Source organism: Dendrobates tinctorius, unplaced genomic scaffold, assembly GCF_039654945.1.
Source record: "Dendrobates tinctorius isolate UK_male_01 unplaced genomic scaffold, ASM3965494v1 ptg000014l, whole genome shotgun sequence".
NCBI lineage: Eukaryota > Metazoa > Chordata > Amphibia > Anura > Dendrobatidae > Dendrobates > Dendrobates tinctorius.
The window spans coordinates 6337580-6360003 of NW_027361682.1; the positions used below are offsets into that span (position 1 = coordinate 6337580).

At 45.4% G+C, this 22424-nt stretch overlaps 1 protein-coding gene across 4 annotated transcripts in view; it reads right to left on the reverse strand.

The window, feature by feature from the left end:
• The window catches only part of LOC141073481 (uncharacterized), a 349087-nt gene that overhangs the window by 42874 nt on the left and 283789 nt on the right, over positions 1 to 22424 (reverse strand). Inside the window, exons 2-7 of one of the 4 annotated variants that reach the window (XM_073560730.1) lie at positions 15503 to 15530; positions 9483 to 9563; positions 9039 to 9185; positions 8734 to 8913; positions 8528 to 8651; positions 8351 to 8448 (exon numbers count right to left, since the gene is read on the reverse strand). In XM_073560730.1, coding sequence (XP_073416831.1) covers positions 8351 to 8448; positions 8528 to 8651; positions 8734 to 8913; positions 9039 to 9116 — 480 coding nt within the window. In that variant the 5' untranslated portion in view covers positions 9117 to 9185; positions 9483 to 9563; positions 15503 to 15530. The remainder of the gene's footprint in view (positions 1 to 8350; positions 8449 to 8527; positions 8652 to 8733; positions 8914 to 9038; positions 9186 to 9482; positions 9564 to 15502; positions 15531 to 22424) is intronic. The other 3 variants (XM_073560736.1, XM_073560720.1, XM_073560744.1) reach the window with 3 other exon arrangements.

Consider the following 22424-nt stretch of genomic DNA (forward strand, 5'->3'; position numbering starts at 1 on the left):
GAAATCTGAGGTCTGCTCGCTATCAACCACTGGTGACGGAGAGAGAGAAGCAGAGCTTACGGATGCCAGGGCACCGGATGGACTGGGCGACACCGCGTGGATTCGTTTCCCCCGGGTCTGCCTGGAATGAGAGCAGCCCCTGCAGGCCGGAGGCTCGTGAGGTGGAGGTTCCCTCTAAGGTCGGCGAGCCATTGTCCCTGCCCCTATCTGGGGCCTAAAGGGACTCGACTGCCCTAGTAAGCGATGCCATGGACTGTGACAGTGATAGGGCCCACTCCGGGGGGTTCGGCACATTGGTCGCGGACTTCCATGGCGCCAAAAAATGGCGCTGTTTACTGGCGCAGGCTGCTGCTGCTGTCACGCCATCTGACGATGCCGCCACGCTCTGCCCTGAATGGCCGGTGGCCTCCCAGCTAAGGGCTCCAGCCCCGATCTTTGCAGGAGCCCTCCCAGGCCCTCTTCTCACCGACGATCCTCTTCAGCTTCCTGAGCTCAGGTATGTGAGGGGGCCTCGAAAAAATAGGACGTGCAGGCACACTAGCTCCGTCTAACCCCTTCAGGGGGTGAGGAGAGGGACCGTCCGCCACCTTGCAGCTCCGCAGTCTCAGCATTGGTGGAGCAGTGGGGGCCGCATGGCCTAGTCTTGTGCCTCTGTACAGCCCATGGTTTCAATACCTAAGGGTGGTCAGGGCTAAGTCCGGCATTGTGTCCCACGACGCGGGAGAGGATACGTGGAGGCGACACTCGCACGTGCTCGCCTGTTGTTGGTTTGGGGAAATCGGACCCTTTCAATAGGATCCGTGGCCCCTGTCTAATCTTCATGGGAAAAAGAAAAAAGTCTGGAGAAAAAAAACAGACGTGTGCCTCCATGGACACTAAGCAAAAACCTGAGTTCCGCCCGCAATGGGGGCGAGGGTGTATACAGCGGAGGAGGAGCTAACCTCTTTTTTTCACTTAGTGTCAGCCTCCTAGTGGCAGAAGAATACACCCACAGTATCTGTGTCCCCCAATGAGGCGAAGGAGAACCTGTGTGGCAGTCTCCGGAAGCCCCATTTGCTACACCAAATCGATTGTGCTAAACTTGTGTTTCAGTGGCAAATCAGAATGCCAGATTTCCATTTAAAAATCATTAGGCATAATAATGTTGTTCAGGCATACTAACTAAAAAAATAAATAGCGGTGACTGACAGTTGAGGGCCAGCAGGGTACAAGAGGGGAAGGCACTTACAACATGAGTGGGAAAAGGCGAGATCATGGTGGAAGGGAAAATAGGCTTGGTGTTCGACATGTTCTTGGGTTAGGTGTTAATGTGAATGAAATCTCAACTGAACAAACACCATCTCGTCCTGTCCAAAGACCACTGACATCTGTTACTGGCCGGCCTACCCGTGGCCCTTTCTTTAGCAGCCACACAGTGGTACGCCTTGTAGATGAGGCTCATAAAGAGCATGTGCTCCAGTAGATGGCAAGCTCTGCATCAAAGACCTCTCCACCTCTTCCTCCACCTTAACATCACACCCAGTACTATCCTCAGTGGTGACACCCCAATCACCCTTGTTTCTCCCAGCGTTAAAAATGATGGACTGCGGGGAACCTCAGATGGGCCATTCTGAAGAGCTGTTCACACATTCTATTCCATGGGAATCAGAGGTATGTGCCAAAGAATCACAGAATCCACAGGAAGAAAAGCATGTGCACCAATGTCCAAAATTTTTTCATGTTGGATCCGGGGCAGGATGAAGTAGGTTCCGACCAGAATCCAGTCCCTCATCACCAGACGTTAACCACCAAGGATGGAGATGATCCTGATGACACTCAGATACCAGAGGCGCACGTGGACTGTACAGTGGTGACATGGCAGGAAGACGAAAAGGGTTACTCTCAGGGTGAGGCGTGTGAGAACACAGAGGGTGACGATGAGGTTGTAGATCCCACTTGGTGTGAACCCAGATGTACGCAGCTGAGTAGCTCAGCATAGAAGGTGGAGGAGGATGAAGATGAGGAGGTTACGTTGCTGCTTCCCACACAGACACGAAGTGATGCAATCCACAATAAGCACTGCGACGTCAGCCCCAACTCTGGGTGTGGCGAACACTGGTCACGAGTGTGCAGTTCGCAGGGGTGCAAGGGCTACCTAGCCTGGACGTTTTTTCAGACCACAAAAGATGACCCAACACACGTTATCTGTCAAATTTGCCAAAAAAAAACTCAGCAGCAGCAAAGATTGCAATAATTTGACAACTACATGCATGAACCAGCACATGTGCGATCAACATGCCTTAATCTCACTGCGCTAAAATGCAGACTAGCAGCCTCGCCAACTACCAGCTGTTCCATCAACCCCAACTGCTACTGCTTCTTCCTCCTCCTTCACCATTCCAAGTCTTCTCACTCAGGTCTCCAGTCGCAGAAACTACAACTGTTTACCCACCACAGTCGGGGTGAGTTAGAGCCGGTCAGCTGTGATGGAAGTAGACATGACTGCTGCTTTTGTGTCACATAGCACAACACAACTTTCTCAATCCACCATAACATCTCAGCCTGCACTTCACTCAAGTCCAGCAGTTTGTGCTGTTCTCCGTACTTCTCCCTCTCTCAGCACAGCAGCCAGCTCTCTGTCCTGCAGTTGTGGCCATGAAAAAGAATGTTTCCAAAGCTTAAAGCTTGAACTCCACCATCTCCAATCTGTTTGCCATGGAAATGCTGCCTTTCCAACTGGTGGATAGAGACAGTTTCCGAAAGTTGATGGCCGTCGCAGTCCCCAAGTACCAGCTGCCCAGTCGCCATTACTTCTGTAAGAAAGCTGTACTTGTGCTACACCAGCATGTTGCAGACTACATCACCAGTTCCCTGACAAAATCTATGTCTGCCAGGGTACATTTCACCACTGACACCTGGATGAGCAAACATGAGCAGGCTTGTTATATGTTGCAGACTGGGCACCGGGTGACTCTGTTGGCTGTGGGGGCAGGCAGTCAAGGGGCTGCTCTACAAGTTTTGGAATCCCCAAGGCTTGCAGGACAAACCTCTATGTTTCACACTTACACCACTGCTTCTGCCTCCTCCTCTACCTCCTCTAGGGCCTCCAACTGTGCCATCAACCTTTCCCTTAATCAGACACACGTTCCAACAGTGCAGATAGACTCTCTCCCACCTCCGTACTGCACAGCCATGGCTCACCGCTATCAGGCAGTGTTTAAATTAATATGCCTTGGATATCGCTGTCACACAGCTCAAGGGCTGTGGACAGGTATCCAAGCTGAGTCAGAGCAAAGGCTGTCTTCCCTAAACCTGAAATCAGGGAAGGCCATATGTGATATTGGTGCAAACCTGGTGGTGGCCCTACGCCTTGTATGGTTCACTTCTTCAACCTGGTGGTACAGCAATTTATATGCCACTATCACAGCCTGGATGTGCTGCTGCAGAAAGCACAGTCGCTGTGTGCTCACTTCCAATGATTGCAACCTGCAGGTCATCGACTTGCACCGCTACAGAGATCTTTCAGCCTACCGGTTAATCATTTGATTAGCAATGTTCCGACACAGTGGAATTCTACTCTACGAATGTTGCAGAAGCTGTGGCAGCAGCGACGAGCCCTGGTGCAGTATGTCCTTTTGCATAGCCTGAGCCAACATAGTCCGGACGTGGTGTAAATCATACTTGTGGAGCTGGCACAGGTGAAGGACCTCTGCACCCTTCTGCAGTTTTGAAATGGGTATTAAAATGGTTAGCGCTCACAATGCTGTCATCAACATCATTATGGCGGTCATCTATGTGCTGGAGCACTCTTTTAATAGTCTGCGTGAGGAAGTGATGGTCCCAGAGGAAGAGTTGGAAGAACAGGAGCATGTGGAAGGGATAACAACATCTCAAATTTCCAGACTATCGTCGCACAGGAGGGTGCCATGGGAAGGTAGCTTACAGCGATCAAACGGGCTCACACTACCAGCCAAACTGCTAGTGAAGTTGCAGGAGCCGAGGAACAAATTGAGGACGACAGGGTTATGGACACGCAACAGTCAGGAGATGAAGAGGATAATGATATGCGCTCTGTTATTGGTTGGCAGGAGGGGAAGGAGGAAGGAACCTTGAGTGTTCTCCTGTCACAAACACAGCATGGACTTGGACCTCATGGAAGCGCCTGACACATGAGCACCTTCTTGCTGCACGATGCCCGTATTTTTAGAAATTGTGCTGCCTACTGGGTTGCCACTCTTGTTAGATCCACAGTACAAAATTAAATTTAACCAGATGCTTCCTCCCCCCTTCCCCGGAAAGGGATGCATGCATGTTGGGAGTATCGAAATACGCTTGTAGACAATTTTAAGGGTGTTTTTTCTTAAGACAACAGTGAGGCACACAGTATGCATCCCAGTTGAAGACAGCCAACCCCTAGAACGTCCAGGCGTCATCGACAAAACATTAGCAGCAGCAGTGTAAGTGGCATAACCAATTTCTATGAGTCATTTCACACATTTTTTAGAACAGTCCATGCACCAGCAGAACAGAGTACAAGTGTCAGGAACACCGCACTGCACTTGCTCACTGAGCCAGTGCGCGTGTCCTGAGTACAAAGATACCTGCGGAGCGGGGTCTCAGTGGTGACAATGCATGCTCCAAGCTCACAGGACCTGAAGCATGTGACTGCTGGGGGCGTGGCCTCGGCGCCACAGAGCCAGGAGCTGCAGGGAAACTCCTAGAAAGGTAACTACTGGACAGTGTAACCAAGGGGCATAGACAGAGCCAGAAACCAGATCAAGCCGGGTCAAAGCACGAGATAGCAATACAGTACCAAAGGGTTAGACAGAATGGATAGTCAGGACGTAGCAATAGATCAGAAAACCAGAACGGGCAATAGACGGTACAATAGGGACAAACTGTAAAGGAGTAACGATAGCCAAGCCAGGAGGTCAGAACCGGAAAAGACAATAGTGCCGAAACGAGAAACGGAGTACAGAGTGAGGGAACGGACCGGGTCATACACGGGAAGCAAACAAGCAACGCAGAATACACGTACACCAGGGGTCAGACACACCAGAACAACAGTATAGCTGACAGAGAACCCTGGTAAAGAGTGAGTATAAATACCCCTCCCAGATCCAGAAAGAGGCCACGAACACTTAACCCTGTGAGTGCAGGGCAAGAACCCTGTTCAAACCATGACAAGTCTCACACGTTGTGAACAACTGGAGAGGATGTTGCAGAAGTATCTGGAGCGCAATATCAATGCCATGGGGGGTGGGGGTTGGATCCTTTTACATTTTGGTCTTGAAAAATGGACGAGTGGCCTGAGCTCGCCTGTCACGCCTTCAAGGTTTTGTCATGCCCGGCAGCCAGTGTTCTCTCACGTGTTTTCAGCGCATCCTACCTCCTAATTTTCATTAAAATGAACAAGTCATGGATCTCTGATGACTTTTGCACCCCAGTCGCAGATTGGGCAGACTAGGCGATGGTGTTGTTTTTAGTGTCATGTATTGATCTTGCGTTATTGTAGTCTGTGCCATCTATGTGGTGTCTTCTGTGTCGGCTGTTGCTACTGCTGATGTTACAAACAATTTTTTGAAATGTGGAAACTCCAAGTTGGGTCTCCATCTGGTTAGTTGCCTGTAGAAGAAGGTGTTTCAGAGGCCTATTATACTGTATCTACTCTGTGGAAATTGATGCCTCTTTAGTGCTGTATGACAATTATTTTTTTTTTTAAATGTGGAAACTCCAAGTTGGGTCTCCATCTGGTGGATTGCCAGTGTAAGTAGGCCTCCCAGACATGCAGGCCTGCATCTACTTTTAGTCAACTACCTGTTTTACTTTCCTTATATTTTTCTACTGATCTACTGTATGAAACTGATGTTTGTGCCATCTGAGTGTGGCTGGAAAAAAAAAAAATTGGAGGTGTTGCATGAGGTCTCCCAGCTAAGAAGGCTTACACTGCTCCCTTAACCAAAAGGTCCTCATTGAAACTTAAATTTCCAGCTGTAAATGCTGGGCCAGGCCCTGATACCTCATGCGTGGACCATGGCTGACTACTGCTGTGACATTTGCAAATTTCTACTGTGGGTCAATTGATGCCACTTTTCATGGTGTCTGCCCTTAATTTTAGCTGTTTGGGAAGCTTTTTGTCACCACGTCATAACAGACATTAACTTTCGCCTGTCAACAAAGAATGCAGTCAGGCTCATTTAGGGAGGACTTGGAGCTGCCACGAGATGAATCCAAATTAGACGAGCCAATTCACATGTGGAGGGTGCACGTCCAAGTTAGTTAGCATAGCGGAATCAGGAAAAAAGGAGATTGACGGCACTCCAGAAATAAAGAACAAAATATATATTTTATTGTGGCAAATTAAGCCATATTAAAATCAAGCTGCCTGACGCGTTTCGAGTGCCTGGTGTGCACTCTTAGTCATAGGATCCTATGATTAAGAGTGCACACCAGGCACTCGAAACGCGTCAGGCAACTTGATTTTAATATGGCTTAATTTGCCACAATAAAATGTATTTTTTTTCTTTATTTCTGGAGTGCCGTCAATCTCCTTTTTTCCTGATTCCGCAGTCAGGCTCACTCTCATAAAAATGAACAAAGTTTGGACAGGACCCCACTTTTTCCACACCATCAGATGACTGCAGCACATAAAGTGTTTGTAATAATCAATATTTTAATGAGGTCCGCCAGTTGCTGCTTTTTTAAGGCTCTATGGAAGACCCTCTTCATAATTCCAGTCCGGCTTTGCACTTTCTGTAAAACCTTTATGACTGTATAAGTACATCAATTTCACTTTCAAAATATTTTCGTTCAAAATTTTTTTTATGTGGAATCAATGACTCATTCACACAGTTTAATAGTTATTGTTGCATTATGGTGGTACGTAATAAGTAGAAAAAGTATAGAAAAATATTTCAGGAATAGACTACTCATCCATAGAGTATTACGTGCTTTCTGTCAAATTTTGGTGGCCTACAACACTACAAAAAAGCATTTTAAAAAGTTGCTTGTTCTTTCACATTTCTTCCCAATACACTATTCCATGTTCTGCGGTACATTATTGCAGTATATAAGACTCAAAAAAAAATTTTGCTGGGTTACATTTCTCAACCATATAGTATTACATGTTCTTGGGTTCATTTCATTAGTATATAATCCTCAAAAAACTTGTACAAAAGTCAATTTCCTTAATATAAAAGTCTCAAAAAACATTTGAACGAGAAACCTGACTTGTCATGCAACCGTTGAGTATTTCTGATTTGCAGATTTGGTGCAGAAAATAATCTACTATATGTCCATTCTCGGAGCATTTTTGCACTGAATTTTTCAACATTGGCTTCACTAAAATCAATCAAAAACATACAAAAGATGTGAGTTTTTGCAGCTGCATTTATCCTGCCAAGAGATGCAGAAGTGGTGCAGAAATCTTACTAAACGTGTGCACATACCCTTATCGGTATTTTGTTCACCCATAGACTATTCCGTGGTCTGGAGTTCATTTCCATGGTATATAACCCTCAAAAGTGCATAGTCTTTATGAGTCTAGGGTACCAATAGATGACAATTTGAACAGAATGTATATGGGGCCCTCCTTTATGTCTAATATAGGGTGTATCTGAGTCACTTATTTTTGGCAGTTCTTGCTTCCTTCATAAATTACACTGAAATTTCCTATTTTTTAATAAAAACATAAATTTTAGTTTACTTACATTACATATTTTTAAATTCTTTTTAAATTTAGGTCTATTTACAAGTTATTGTACAGGAAAAAATGTTTCTTAACTTTTTTTTTTACCTGTAAAATACAAGTTCTCATCGGTTTGCAATGTTTTATTGTCAGTCCTTAAAGTGGAGCAAAAGTGTGGCATCATTGTTCTCACCAGCGATCTGTGAGTTAAAGATGCTTCCAAGGGTCTTCCCTATGCTGTTTTCCTTCCATTCAGCACTTTTCCCATCCATTTGAACATTTGCACTGCCCCCTAGACCTCTTTGTAGGGTCTGCTGGAAAAAAGCTCAGCTTTCCCATTGACCCCCATTATACTCGCAATTCGATACGAGCATGCGAGCATTAAGAATTTCTCGGTTCTAGAAATTTTAAAGCTTGCTCATCTCTAATTTTGCACGTAAAAACTCCATAACCTAGGAATGATGAGCTTGTGCGAAGTTGTTCAGTTTGCTTAATCTTCACATTATGAAAACCGGTCATTTCATACTGCACCCCGGGGTTATGCATCAAATAAGTTTCAGTTGGGAAACAACCGGTTTTCTAATAAATTGGCCGTTTACTGTATAACACTGGTGGATGAAACAATACCTTCACATCCTTCTATACATCTTAGGGGAGATCTCATGACACATTCCCTCTATCTACCTGATGATCCTGAGGAACATAGGGATCTTCTTGTTTACAGTCCTGTGGAAGAAGAGGACGGGGACATCTCTCTGGTGTTGTCCTCTCACTGGATAGATCTGGAGGAAACACATACAGGGACTGAATTCATTCTTTACATACAGATAATTATAGGCCGTGTGTATTTAGTCCTATTACCTGGTGATGTGAGGGGCTGGGGAACCTCCATCATGACGTCCTTGTACAGATCTTTGTGTCCTTCTATATACTCCCACTCCTCCATGGAGAAATAGACGGTGACATCCTGACACCTTATAGGAACCTGACACATACAATGATACCGTCATCACCCGATCCCTCCATAGCGTTACTGTATAATGTCCCAGCATTCCCAGCAGTGTCACCTCTCCAGTCAGCAGCTCAATCATCTTGTAGGTGAGTTCTAGGATCTTCTGGTCATTGATGTCCTCATGTATCAGGGGGTGAGGTGGAGGCCCTGTGATTGGGCTCAGGGGTCTTCCCCATCCCTCAGACACAGGGGCCTGACAGCGCTCCCTAGAGGTCTTCTTCACTACTGGGTAATCCTGTGAAGGGACACATTAATAAACCTCACTACAGACATTTCCAGAGTCCTCACCTCTCCAGTTCTGTCCATCTGTTATTCCCATAGATAAGAATGATGTAATGTGTCGTCATCAGAATATCTCACCTCTCCAGTAAGCTGGAAGAGGATCTCTAGGGTGAGGTGTAATAATTTCTCCGCCATCTTGTCCCTGTCCGTATCCATCCTTGTAGGGTCACGCAGGAAAATTTTCTTATATAGAAAATCTCTGAGGTCATCCAATATTGAAGGGACCTGAATGGGGAGAAGATGAGCAGATATAAAATCATAAAGGTCCCATGTAAGAAATCTCCGCAGTGTGTTATCTGCTTCACATGATCACTACAACCAGTCATGTACAAAGTCCTAACACAAAATCCAATTATAGTCACTATTGTCGTCAAGCCTTTTCTTAGCCTCCGCTGTGACGGGAAGGGGCTAACTATATGGGGTCAACATCACTCTACAGCCCCATCTCATACTCGCCCCTCACTCAGGCTACAAATTGAACACTGGAAGAAACACTAGATTACAGTACCTGACACTACTTACCGAAAGGGCGACAGGTCCCAATTCAGATTACAGTCTGTTCTTTTCAATCCATGAGATGACAATCAGGTGTGAGTGAGGAACCTGTTTTATTTAAAGAACAAGGATCTATCAAAGTCTTATCTTCACAATACATGTTTGTGGAGGTATGATATAGATAAATATATTCAAAGATTATTTCACAATTCTCTCTTAGCTTGCACACAATTGCTAGTGAGCCTTTCAATTTGATATACAGTTTTTACTCTCTTCGCCATACATTTTGGGATGTGTGCAATCTTTTGACCCCTTGTGCTTTTCTTACAATGTGACATGAGCCATTATTGATGATGTTGCTTGCCTGGTCTTCACCAATGGCAGCCCCCAGAGGAAGCCTATCACGCGAAATGCACGTCGGGGCTGTGGCAAACGCTCATTATCCCACATGGGTAAGCACTTGCAACAGCACTGTCAAATTCAATAGCACTTTATGCATAGTAAAAGTTTTGCTAATTAACATTCCACGAATGGTTCTATTGGAGGATTTTGATTTGCTTGCCCTTCTGGATACACACTGTGGGACAACAAAGTCTAACTTAAATTAATATAGTTTCATTAACTTCACATATCCAATGACTATTTCACAATTCTCTCTTAGCTTGCACACAATTGCTAGTGAGCCTTTCAATTTTATATGCAGTTTTTACTCTCTTTGCGCCATGCATTTTGGGATGTGTGCCATCTTTTGAAGCCTGGGCTTTTTTGCAATGTGAGAAAAGCTATTATTGATGATGTTGCTTGCCTGGTCTTCACCAGTGGTACCCATTTTTCACTATGTTTGTATCTATTGTTTTTATATGTCAGTGAGTAATTAATAAATTTTTCAATATTACTATTACATTATTGTGTTTCTCATCTCACATGATACTTTGAGGCATCATGCTACAATTTCATTGTAGGATTCTATGTTTGTGGAAGTGAATACTAACATGAATATTGGAGATTTCTCAGAAGAAGAGTTGTTCAAGCTCATCAGGTTGTGCTGTGATCATTTAATCGGTATATCCGGAAACAGGGATTACCGCATAGGGATAATTCAGAGGAGCTCTGTACGCGTTTCGAGCATGTACTGCTCTTAGACTCAAAGTAACTGAGTAAGAGATATACCGATTAAATGATCACAGCAGCCATGTAAATGTTTTAAAGTTTATTAATAAAGCATTGAATTTTATTCCTGGAGCTGGACCCTTTTTCACTTGAAACATTCAAAGACGTTTCTGGCAGAGACGTGTCCGTGCTCGGATGCATTGAAGTTCAGGATGAACTACGAGGGGTGAGCTGTATATCCTTTCTTCTTGGTGTCATACAGCGCCCCCAGGGCCGAGTCTTGAACTTTAAGGATACTCATGGAGAGGCCTATCTAGCCCTTTCTGGAGGAACTATAGTATCAATGTAGCTGGAGCCTCCCTCCTCCCAAGGTCAGGATAGGAACTTTTGCCAAGTTCTCCCGTAGATTTTTGCAGTGACCAATTTAGAGCTACTAAGCAGGGTAGAAATTAATCTAGCTGAGAATTCCTTCTATTTTAATACTGACCTCTCAAATTCCAGGCTGTTAAATGCATCACAGACATCTGAGGATGTAGAAACAGCCCCTGTGACAACAGGTCCTGATCCTCTGGAAGGACCCATGGATCCGACACAGACATTGTCTTCAGCCAATTAAACCATGGCCTCTTCGGTCAAAACGGAGCCATCAGGCTGACCCTTGCTTTGTCTTCTCGGATCTTCCTCAAGACAGCCCGGATGAGGCATATTGAAGGTAAGACATAGAACAGTCCTGGGGTTCATCACATCCTGAAAGCGTCTACCATGAGAGGATTGTCCTCTTGATTCAGAGAGCAGAATTTTTGGACCTTCCTGTTTTTGGAAGCAAAAAGTTCTATTCAAGGGCAACCCCACATCTCTATTATCTGCCTGAACATACTGTCCTTCAGGGACCATTCTCCCTGGCTTAGTTGTTTGCGACTCAGGAAGTCTGCCCTGACGTTTTCTGCCCCTTTGATATGCAGGGCTGATAATGAGAGGAAATATCATAGAATCATAGAATCGTAGAGTTGGAAGGGACCTCCTGGGCCATCTGGTCCAACCCCCTGCTCAAAGCAGGATTCGCTAAATCATCCCAGTCAGATGTCTGTCCAGCCTCTGTTTGAAGACTTCCATTCTCGTGGCAGCCTGTTCCACTCATTGATCACTAACTGTCAAAAAGTTTTTTCTAATATCTAATCTGTGTCTCCTCCCATTCAGTTTCATCCCATTGCTTCTAGTCTTTCTGCCTTTGAAAATACCCACTCTGCCACTGACACTAGCTGGCAAGAACGAGTACCTCAATTGTGATTTACATAAGCCACCGTAGTCTGGCTGTCATAGAGTACGCTCACATGGTGGCACTGCAGGAAGGGTAACAGTCCGTCTAATGCCATGTCCACCACCAAGAGTTCCCAGTTGTTTGAGGAGCGTGACCTCTCCTCCTGTGACCAGGTCCCCTGTAGGCAGTGCTCTTCCAGGTGGGCTCCCCACCCTCAGGGACTGGCATCCGTCCTAACTGTCTTGGACACCTTGACTGGCCAAGGGACTCCCCTGGGTTCTGCACTGATATGTAGCCACCATCGGAGAGAGTCAACCACTGTCTCTGGTAGGTTTAACTTCCCCTCCAACTGCTCCTGCAAGCGTATCTCGCTTTCCAACACGTACCACTGTAGGACCCATGTGTGAATCTCTGTCCATTTGACTGCCAGTATACAGCTGGTTAGGGATCCTAATAAAGACATCACTCTCCTGAGGGACATTCTTGGGTTTGCCATGGTTGATGAGACAAGGGTCTTGATACCTCTGTTTCCTCTGGAAGAAGGCATTCTTGCTTTACTGAGTCTATTGTAAGACCTAGAAAAATCTGGGACGTTACTAGTTGTAGCCTGGATTTCTTCAGGTTGAAATGCCATCCTAAGGTCTCTAACATCTGTCTCACCATCCTGACCTGATATTGGCACTGGAGAAATGAATCCCCTATGATCATGAAGTTGTACAGGTATGGTATGACCAGAATATCTTTTACCCGAAGATGAGCTGTCACTTCTGAAATAAATTTTGTGAATACCCGGGGGACTATTGCCGGGCCAAAGGGAAGAGCCCTGTATTGAAAATGTCTCATTTGTGACCAGATGTTTAATGCCATCCTGAGAAACCTTCGATATCGTTCGTGAATTGGGACGTGATAATAGGCATCCTTGAGGTCCGGGACTGCCATATAACAATCTGGAAATACAGTTTTCACAGCTGAACTCACTGATTCCATCTTGAATGAGGGGATGGCTAAATATTTGTTCAATGCGCTTAGGTTGAGAATTGTCCTCAAGGATGCGTCTGGCTTTTTTTTTTTTTATCAGAAATACGGGGGCGTAGAACCCCTTTCCTATCTCCCCTGGGGGAATCTCTTCCAAAACTCACTTTTTTCATGAGACACAGGAACTCTTCCTCCAGTATCAGTTGTCTGTGTGAGGATGGCTGTACAGGGGTTTCCACATACGGTATCTGTCTGGAGGTAGGGTCTGGAACTTCAACTTCAGGCCTAATTCTACTATCTGAAGGATACAGGCACTGGAAGAAATCCTCTCCCAGGCCGGGAGGGAGGAAGAATGAAAGCCTTTCCCTCTTCCTGGGAGGATCAGTCACCAAGATGGCTTCTTGGATTCCCGGGAGGGTTTTCCAAAGAAGACGCCTCCTTTTTTCTTGGGTCGCTCCTATGGATTGTCCTGGTCTGCTGCGTGCATAGCGACCTCTACGAAAGAAAGGAAAGGATAAAAAGGGTGCACCAGGAAACCCTTTTTTTTTATCCACCGCTTTTTCCAGGATTTCATCTAGGGCCGAACCAAACAAAAATTTTCCTTCATAAGGGAAGGTACAAAGTTTGGTCTTTGCTTGTATGTCCCCCTGCCAACTTTGAGCCAGTCCGTTCTGCGACCTGCATTGGATAATGCAGCTGACCTAGCCGCTAATCTTCCTGAATCCGCAGAGGCGTCCACTAGAAATGCAGCTGTTCCTTTGAGAGTCGGTATTGACACCAAAATGGTCTCTCGTGGTACCTGCTGCTCCAACTGGTCCTCCAGATAGCCAGACTTTTATAGATCTGGCCACACATGTGGCAGAGATGACCGGCCTAAAGGCCCCTGTTGAGGACTCCCAATCCGCTTTCAGGAAGCTATCAGTCCTTCTGTCCAGCGGATCTTTTAGCGACCCCAAGCCTTCAAAAGGTAAGGAAGATCTTCTTGAAATCTTGGATATCGCCACATCCAGTTTTGGGGCTTTATCCCACGAGGAAGAAGCTTCCTCTTCAATGAGGTTTTGTATGTGCTCGTTCACCGGGAAGGTTCTACATATTTTATGTCCCAGGCCCCCGAACATTAAATCCTGTGCAGATTTCTTTGTTTTCTGATCCACTAGTCCAATTGTGGATCGTATGGCTTTCACCAGTTTATCTGTCCCTTCTACAGGGAAGCAGTGACTGTCCTCTGTGCTGCTGTCTGAAGAATCGGTCTGGTCAGAATCCCAAGGGTCCTCTTCCTCAGACCCCAAAGATTCTTCGGGTGTTGAAAAGGACAGACTGGATTTCCTATCTCTACCCCTTTTATCCTTTATCCTCTGGAGGGCTTAGTGCAGTAATAGTTTTTTGCACCTCTGATCTTATCAAGGTTCTTAGGCTGGCCGAGAAGGTAGGGAATTCCTCTGAAATTGTATTTTCAATACAGTCTTGGCAAAACCTATCCAACTGTGTCCGCCGAGGGAGCACTCCCTATGATTTGACTTGGACCTGCATTTCATAGGGACCCCCTAATCCAGCCCCACAAAATAATAGAGAGAGTGGAGAAAAGACAACAAAAGAGAAGAAATAGAAAGAAAACCGGATATTAGTCTGCTGTACTTTCTCGTGGCTCACTCACCACTCGGACGCTTTATACGGGTACCTGATCCGGAGGCTGGTTGATCTCAGAAAGATCTCCCTTGGAGACTGCAGATACCTCCGTCCTGGCACTGTAACGGCCGTCAGTTATACCCAATGCGCTGCCCAGGTGGCACCCACTGCTGCTGACTCAGTGAGGCTGCAGGGGTGCTTGGTTCCTCCTTTGATGAGAATGTGGCGGGCATCTGTTGTCTGGCTGCTGGGGCAAATCTTGTTGTTCCTGCTGATGTGGTGACTGAAGCTGCTCAGGCGACTGCTGAGCTTTCATCCTGACGCCAACATCTGCCTGCTGGCAGTCCCTTTTCATACTCACATGGGACCGCTGGCCGGCTCGCACTGCCTCGGGTACTGCCCCTTACTCTGGAAGCCGTCAGTCATTATCCACTTTCGAGACGTTCTGCTGACCCTACGCATCATCCAGGCACGACTTCCGATGCGTGCTCCTGTGCTGGCCTGTTGCGCTCTTACCCATGGAGGAAGCCCTGCCACCCGACAGGTGAGGCTCCACCGCTGCTTGCCGGTCCTCCCCGGCACATACCGTCAATGCTGCTCAGGCACCGGCCCGCAAATATCCGCTCAGGGAGGGCACCCTATAGGGACCTCCGTGGCACCACCGGCACCTGGCGGCGGCCGCAGCAGACCCCCATATGCCCCATCCCGACCACCCCAGGCATCCTCTTGAAGTGATTTCACCCGGAGCACCGATGCACACTAGGGCAGCGTGGCCAACAAATGTCAGCACACACTCACTCAGGGAGGACACCCTACGGGGACTTCCATGGCGCTACCGATACCTGGCGACAGTCGCAGCAGACCAAACCCCGACAGTCACAAGCCCAGGCATCCTCTTCAGTCTTCACCTCCAATCTTACTGAGGGTTTCCCATCAAGGACCGGAAACCAATTGATGCGGAGAGAGGAGCCGCCCTTATATTTTGAAAGTTTCCTGTCCTTGGAGGGCGGATCCCCTCTCTCGTGGTGCCGTCACTGGTGACTGAAAAAGAGGACATTCAAGAACATTTTTGGCCTACCTTGGAGGAGTCAATCAACAAAGATCACCTAAAAAGCAAGGCATATAACAGTTGGTGAGGTCATAAAGAAACCCAAGGTAAACTCTAAGCAAATAAAGGCCTCTATCACATTAGCAAACGGTAATGTTCTTGAGCCCACTATGAAGAGGATACTGAACAACAATGGAGAGCATGGTAGGATAGCAAGGAGAAATCTACTGGTCTCCATAAGAATATTGCTGCCCATCTGCAGTTCTTAAAAGATCATCTGGACAAGTCAGAAGGCTATTCAAACAAATGGGATGCATTAGAAGAGGTCTGGGGACACGAGATGAAAACATAATTCTCCCTCTGTACAAATCACTCGTCAGACCACACTTGGAGTATTGTGTGCAATTTCGGAAGCCGGTGTTCAAGAAAGACATTACTGAACTTGAAAGGGTTCAAAGGCGGGCTACTAAAATGATAAATGGAGTTGGTTCACTACAACACCCAGAAAGGTTATCAAAATTAGGTCTATTTACTCTAGAAAAGAGAAGACTTAGGGGAGACTTAACATATATGTACAGTTGTGGCCAAAAGAATTGACACCCCTGCAATTCTGTCAGATAATACTCAGTTTCTTCCTGAAAATGATTGCAAATACAAATTCTTTGGTATTATTATCTTCATTTAATTTGTCTTAAATTAAAAAAATACAAAAAGAATTGTCCTAAAGCCAAATTGGATATAATTCCACACCAAACATAAAAAAGAGGGTGGACAAAAGTATTGGCACTGTTCGAAAAATCATGTGATGCTTCTCTAATTTGTGTAATTAACAGCACCTGTAACTTACCTGTGGCACCTAACAGGTGTTGGCAATAACTAAATCACACTTGCAGCCAGTTGACATGGATTAACCCCTTACCTACAATTGACGTAATATTCCGTCCATGTGACCATGGACCTAATTACCATGAACGGAATATTATGTCATCGCGATCAGCGGCGCCCACGTGGTGAGCGCCGCTGATCGCGGCCGAGTGTCAGCTAATTATCATAGTTGACACCCGACACAATGTGTCAGGGGCGGTCACGGACCGCCCCCGACACGTTAACCCCTTGCACACCGCGATCGAACACGATCGCAGTGTACCGGGGGTTAAAGGGAAGCATCGGCAGGGAGGGGGCTCCCTCCGTGCTTCCCTGAGCCCCCCACGGCAGCGCAATGTGCAGCGCTGCTGCGGGGGGCTCCTTTCCTGCAGGTCCCCGGATCCAATATGGCGACGGGGACCTCCGGGGGTCTGCAGGAAGCTGGCTTCCTCAATGCCTGCAAAGACCTCACATGACTCGGTGGGTCAAAATATGGAAAAATTATAGCTCTCAATATGTGGTGATGCAAAAACTATTTTTACAATAAAAAGCGTCTTTTAGCGTGCGACAGCCGCCAAACATAAAAACCGCCATAAATAGTAAATCAAACCCCCCGTTATCACCCCCTTAGTTAGGGAAAAATAATAAAATTAAAAAAATGTATTTATTTCCATTTTCCCACTAGGGTTAGGGCTAGGGTTAAGGTTAGGGCTAGGGTTAGGTCTAGAATTGGGGGTTTCCACTATTTGCGCACATCAGGTGCTCTCCAAACGCAACATGGCGTCTGATCTCAATTCCAGCCAATTCTGCGTTGAAAAAGTCAAATGGTGCTCCTTCCCTTCCAAGCTCTGCCATGCACCCAAACAGTGTTTTACCCCCTCATATGGGGTATCAGCCTACTCAGGACAATTTGCAAAACAACTTTTGGGGTCCTATTTCTCCTGCTGCCCTTAGGAAAATAAAAATTTTGGGGCAAAAATATCATTTTTGTGGAAAAAAAATTTTTTTTTATTTTCACGCCTGGGCGTTATAAACTTCTGTGAAGCACTTGGGGGTTCAAAGTTCTCACCACACATCTAGATAAGTTCCTTGGGGGGTCTAGTTTCCAAAATGGTGTCAATTGTGGGGGGTTTCCACTGTTTTGGTACATCAGGGGCTTTCCAAACGCGACATGGTGTCCGATCTCAATTCCAGCCAAAAAAGTCAAATGGCACTGCTTGCCTTCCGAGCTCTGCCATGTGCCCAAATAGTCATTTACACCCACATATGGGGTATCAGCGTACTCAGGACAAATTGCACAATAACTTTTAGGGTCCTGTTACCCTTGGGAAAATAAAAATTGGGGGTGAAAAGATCATTTTGTGGAAAAAATATGATTTTTTAATTGTACCGCTGTACATTATAAACTTCTGTGAAGCCCTTGTGGGTTCAAAGTTCTCACCACATATCTAGATAAGTTCCTTAGGGGGTCTAGTTTCAAAAATGGGGTCACTTGTGGGGGGTTTCCACTGTTTAGGTACATCAGGGGCTCTCCAAGCGCGACATGGCGTCCGATCAGAATTTCAGCCAATTTTGCATTGAAAAAGTCAAACGGCACTCCTTCCCTTCTGAGCTCTGCCATGCGCCGAAACAGTGGTTCCCCCCCACATATCAGGTATCAGCGTGCTCAGGACAAATTGCACAATAATTTTTGCAGTCCAATTTCTCCTGTTACACTTGGTAAAATAAAAAAAATTGAACCTGAAGTAATTTTTTTTGTGAAAAAAAGTTAAATGTTAATTTTTTTTAAATATTCAAAAAATTCCTGTGACGCACCTGAAGGGTTAATAAACTCCTTGAATGCGGTTTTAAGCAACTTAAGGGGTGCAGTTTTTAGAATGGTGTCACTTTTGGGTATTTTCTATCATATAGACCCCTCAAAGTGGCTTCAAATGTGATGTGGTCCGTAAAAACAAAATGGTGTTGCAAAAATGAGAGATCGCTGGTCAACTTTTAACCCTTATATTTTACTAACAAATAAAAATTTTGGTTCCAAAATTGTGCTGATGTAAAGTAAACATGTGGCAAATGTTACTTATTAACTTTTTTGTGTGCCATATCTCTGTGATTTAAGGGCATAAAAATTCAAAGTTGGAAAATTGCGGAATTTTCAAAATTTTCGCCAAATTTCCGTTTTTCTCACAAATAAACGCAAGTTATATGAATGAAATTTTACCACTAACATGAAGTACAATATGTCACGAGAAAACAATGTCAGAATCACCGGGATCCATGGAAGCGTTCCAGAGTTATGACCTCATAAAGGGACAGTGGTCAGAATTGTAAAAATTGGCCCGGGAGTTAACGTGCAAACTACCCTTGGTAGTGAAGGGGTTAAAGTTGACTCAACCTCTGTCCTGTGTCCTTGTGTGTAACACATTGAGCATCGAGAAAAGAAAGAAGAGAAAAGAAAGAAGACCAAAGAACTGTCTGAGGACTTGAGAAACCAAAGTGTGAGGAAGCATGAGCAATGTCAAGGCTACAAGTCCATCTCCAAAGACCTGAATGTTCCTGTGTCTACCGTGCGCAGTGTCATCAAGAAGTTTAAAGCCCATGGCACTGTGGCTAACCTCCCTAGATGTGGATGGAAAAGAAAAATTGACAAGAGATTACAACGCAAGATTGTGCGGATATTGGATAAAGAACCTCGACTAACATCCAAACAAGTTCAAGCTGCCCTGCAGTCCGAGGGTACAACAGTGCCAACCCGTACTATCCGTCGGCGTCTGAATGAAAAGGGACTGTATGGTAGAAGACCCAGGCAGACCCCACTTCTTACCCCGAGACATAAAAAAGCCGGGCTGGAGTTTGCCAAAATTTACCTGAAAAAGCCTAAATCGTTTTGGAAGAATGTTCTCTGGTCAGATGAGACAAAAGTAGAGCTTTTTGGGCAAAGGCATCAACATAGAGTTTACTGGAGAAAAAAAGAGGCATTCAAAGAAAAGAACACGGTCCCTACAGTCAAACATGGCGGAGGTTCCCTGATGTTTTGGGGTTGCTTTGCTGCCTCTGGCACTGGACTGCTTGACCGTGTGTATGGCATTATGAAGTCTGAAGACTACCAACAAATTTTGCAGCATAATGTAGGGCCCAGTGTGAGAAAGCTGGGTCTCCCTCAGAGGTCATGGGTCTTCCAGCAGGACAATGACCCAAAACACACTTCAAAAAGCACTAGAAAATGGTTTGAGAGAAAGCACTGGAGACTTCTAAGGTGGCCAGCAATGAGTCCAGATCTGAATCCCATAGAACACTTGTGGAGAGATCTAAAAATGGCAGTTTGGAGAAGGCTCCCTTCAAATATCAGGAACCTGGAGCAGTTTGCCAAAGAAGAATGGTCTAAAATTCCAGCAGAGCATTGTAAGAAACTCATTGATGGTTACCGGAAGTGGTTGGTCGCAGTTATTTTGGCTAAAGGTTGTGCAACCAAGTATTAGGCTGAGGGTGCCAATACTTTTGTCTGGCCCATTTTTTGAGTTTTGTGTGAAATGATCAATGTTTTGCTTTTTGCTTCATTCTCTTTTGTGTTTTTTCATTTAAGACAAATTAAATGAAGATAATAATACCAAAGAATTTGTGTTTGCAATCATTTTCAGGAAGAAACTGAGCATTATCTGACAGAATTGCAGGGGTGTCAATAATTTTGGCCACAACTGTACAAGTATATCAGAGGGCAATACAATACAGAGATCTCTCCAATGAACTGTTTGTACCAAGGACTGTGACAAGAACAAGGGGGCATTCTCTTCGTTTGGAGGAAAGACAATTTCTGCACCAGCATAGAAGAGGGTTCTTCACGGTAAGAGCAGTGAGGCTCTGGAATTCTCTTCCTGAAGAAGTGGTGATGGCCAACTCACTGAATGAATTTAAGAAAGGAATGGATGCTTTTCTTGTGAGTAACAGTATAGAAGGTTACGAATAACAGAATATTATAGGTAGATGGTTGACCCAGCTTAGGGGAAGGAAATTTTTTTCCCTATGGAGAAAATTGGCTTCTACTCTGTGGGTTTTTTGCCTTCCCCAGGAGCTGCACTAAAAATAGGCTGAACTAGATGGACATAAGGTCTTCCTTCAGCCTTCAAAACTATGTTACTATGTTTTACAGACAGATATGACCAAAATAGAACTTTTTGGTTTAAGTCAGAAATGTTTGGACAAAGAAGTATCATTGTTTGGGACTGTTTTACTGCATCTGGGCCTGGATCTATGTCCAGGATTAGCTTTGTGCCACCTATGCGGTCGCATGGTGCACAGGCTGCCAAACTAATGTGAAGGATGATTGATAGGTGCAAGATACTCTATGCAATGCTCGCTGCCACCACACTGTAGTAATACCTATTCCACTCCGTTTCCTTCTCGGTTCTTCTACGTTTGTCTAATCAGTTAGTGATTTTACTGTGAAGATGTTATTCTTGGGGTACCAGTAAAAAAAAGATAAGCGCCAACAGTGAGGTGCAGACTTTGGATGGCTCTTTCTGACATACTGTACTTTTCTCACCCTGAATGTTCCTGTGTCCACTTGAACTGACCTTGCTAAGTTTTCAGAGATAATTCACTGCATGCTGCTTATAACCTGGGAGCCAAGAGGCTAAATAATAGCACAACTATGTTTTCAAAGAGTTCAGGAATGCAAGTGATGGGGAATACAGACAGGGGAGTCACAGCATGACCCCTCCAGCCAGGACCTCCATAGATGAGAGCTCCAGAAGCAATATAGGTATTGCTATATCAGTTACTATGAATTCAGTTTTCTTTTGCGCAGGGGGTTGGACACGATGACCCTTGAAGTCCCTTCCAACTCTAACATTCCCTGATTCTATGTAATTTCCTGCTTTGCAACACACACTCCCCTATGGTTGAGGGACCTTTGCATCTATCCAAAGCCTGCTGGTTAATGAATACAATGACAGAACTACAGTAATTGAAGATGGGGGATGGTCGGCACTCCGTATCACTTGTGGTGCTCGTAGAGAGAAGATTCTAATACAAAACAACAGTAAACACTGACACTCAAATAGCACAGTAATGGCTTCTTTACACAAGGTGATCCCGACCCTTAAAGGGGTGACTTCAAGTTTGAAAGCTATCACCCATGTGAGGGATAGGGGATAACCTCCTGATCGCTGGGGGTACTAATTTTATCGCCAATGAATAACTATTGCCATGCAGCAAGTCCTGTGTTACGGTAGCCTTCATTTCATTCAAACTCTTTCTACCGACAACAGATATGGTGGAGGAGTGGGTCTTCTTTCCAACAACTGTACCTTCAACCAATCACAATTTTACCCTCCATCATTCTCTCTTCCTTTGAAGTTCACGCTGTCCATATCTACTCTCCCTCAAAGCTCCAAGTGGCCGTCATACCGAGCCTCAGGCCCGGCCACTGCCTTTACTGACCACTTCTCCATCTAGCTTCTACACTTTCTGCTGACATTCCCACCATTGTCATGGGTGACTTTGACATCCCCGCTGACACTTGTCAGCCTGCAGCCTCCAAGCTCCGGTCCCTTGCTTCATTAATTAGTCTTAGTGGTCTTCGGCAGCCACCCACACAGATGGACATACATTAGACCTCATCTTCACCCGCCTCTGCTTCCTATCTAATCTTAGAGCTTCACCTCTCCCCCTATCTGACCACCATCTACTCAGTTTCTCATCCCTGTCCTCCTCAGCTGCCTGACATGTTCAGAAACTAGCACACCCCCACAGAAACATAACGCACCAACACATTCACATGCTCTCCAACTCTGTTCTACCTCTGTTCTGCTCTGGAAGAACATTCTTTGGACAGATGAAACCAAGATCAACCTCTACCAGAATGATGGAAAGAGAAAAGTATGGCGAAGGCGTGGTACAGCTCATGATCCAAAGCATACCACATCATCTGTAAAACACGGCGGAGGCAGTGTGATGGCTTGGGCATGCATGGCTGTCAGTGGCACTGGGTCACTAGTGTTTATTGATGTGACACAGGACAGAAGCAGCCGAATGAATTATTATTATTTATTGTTATAGCGCCATTTATTCCATGGCGCTTTACATGTATTACATG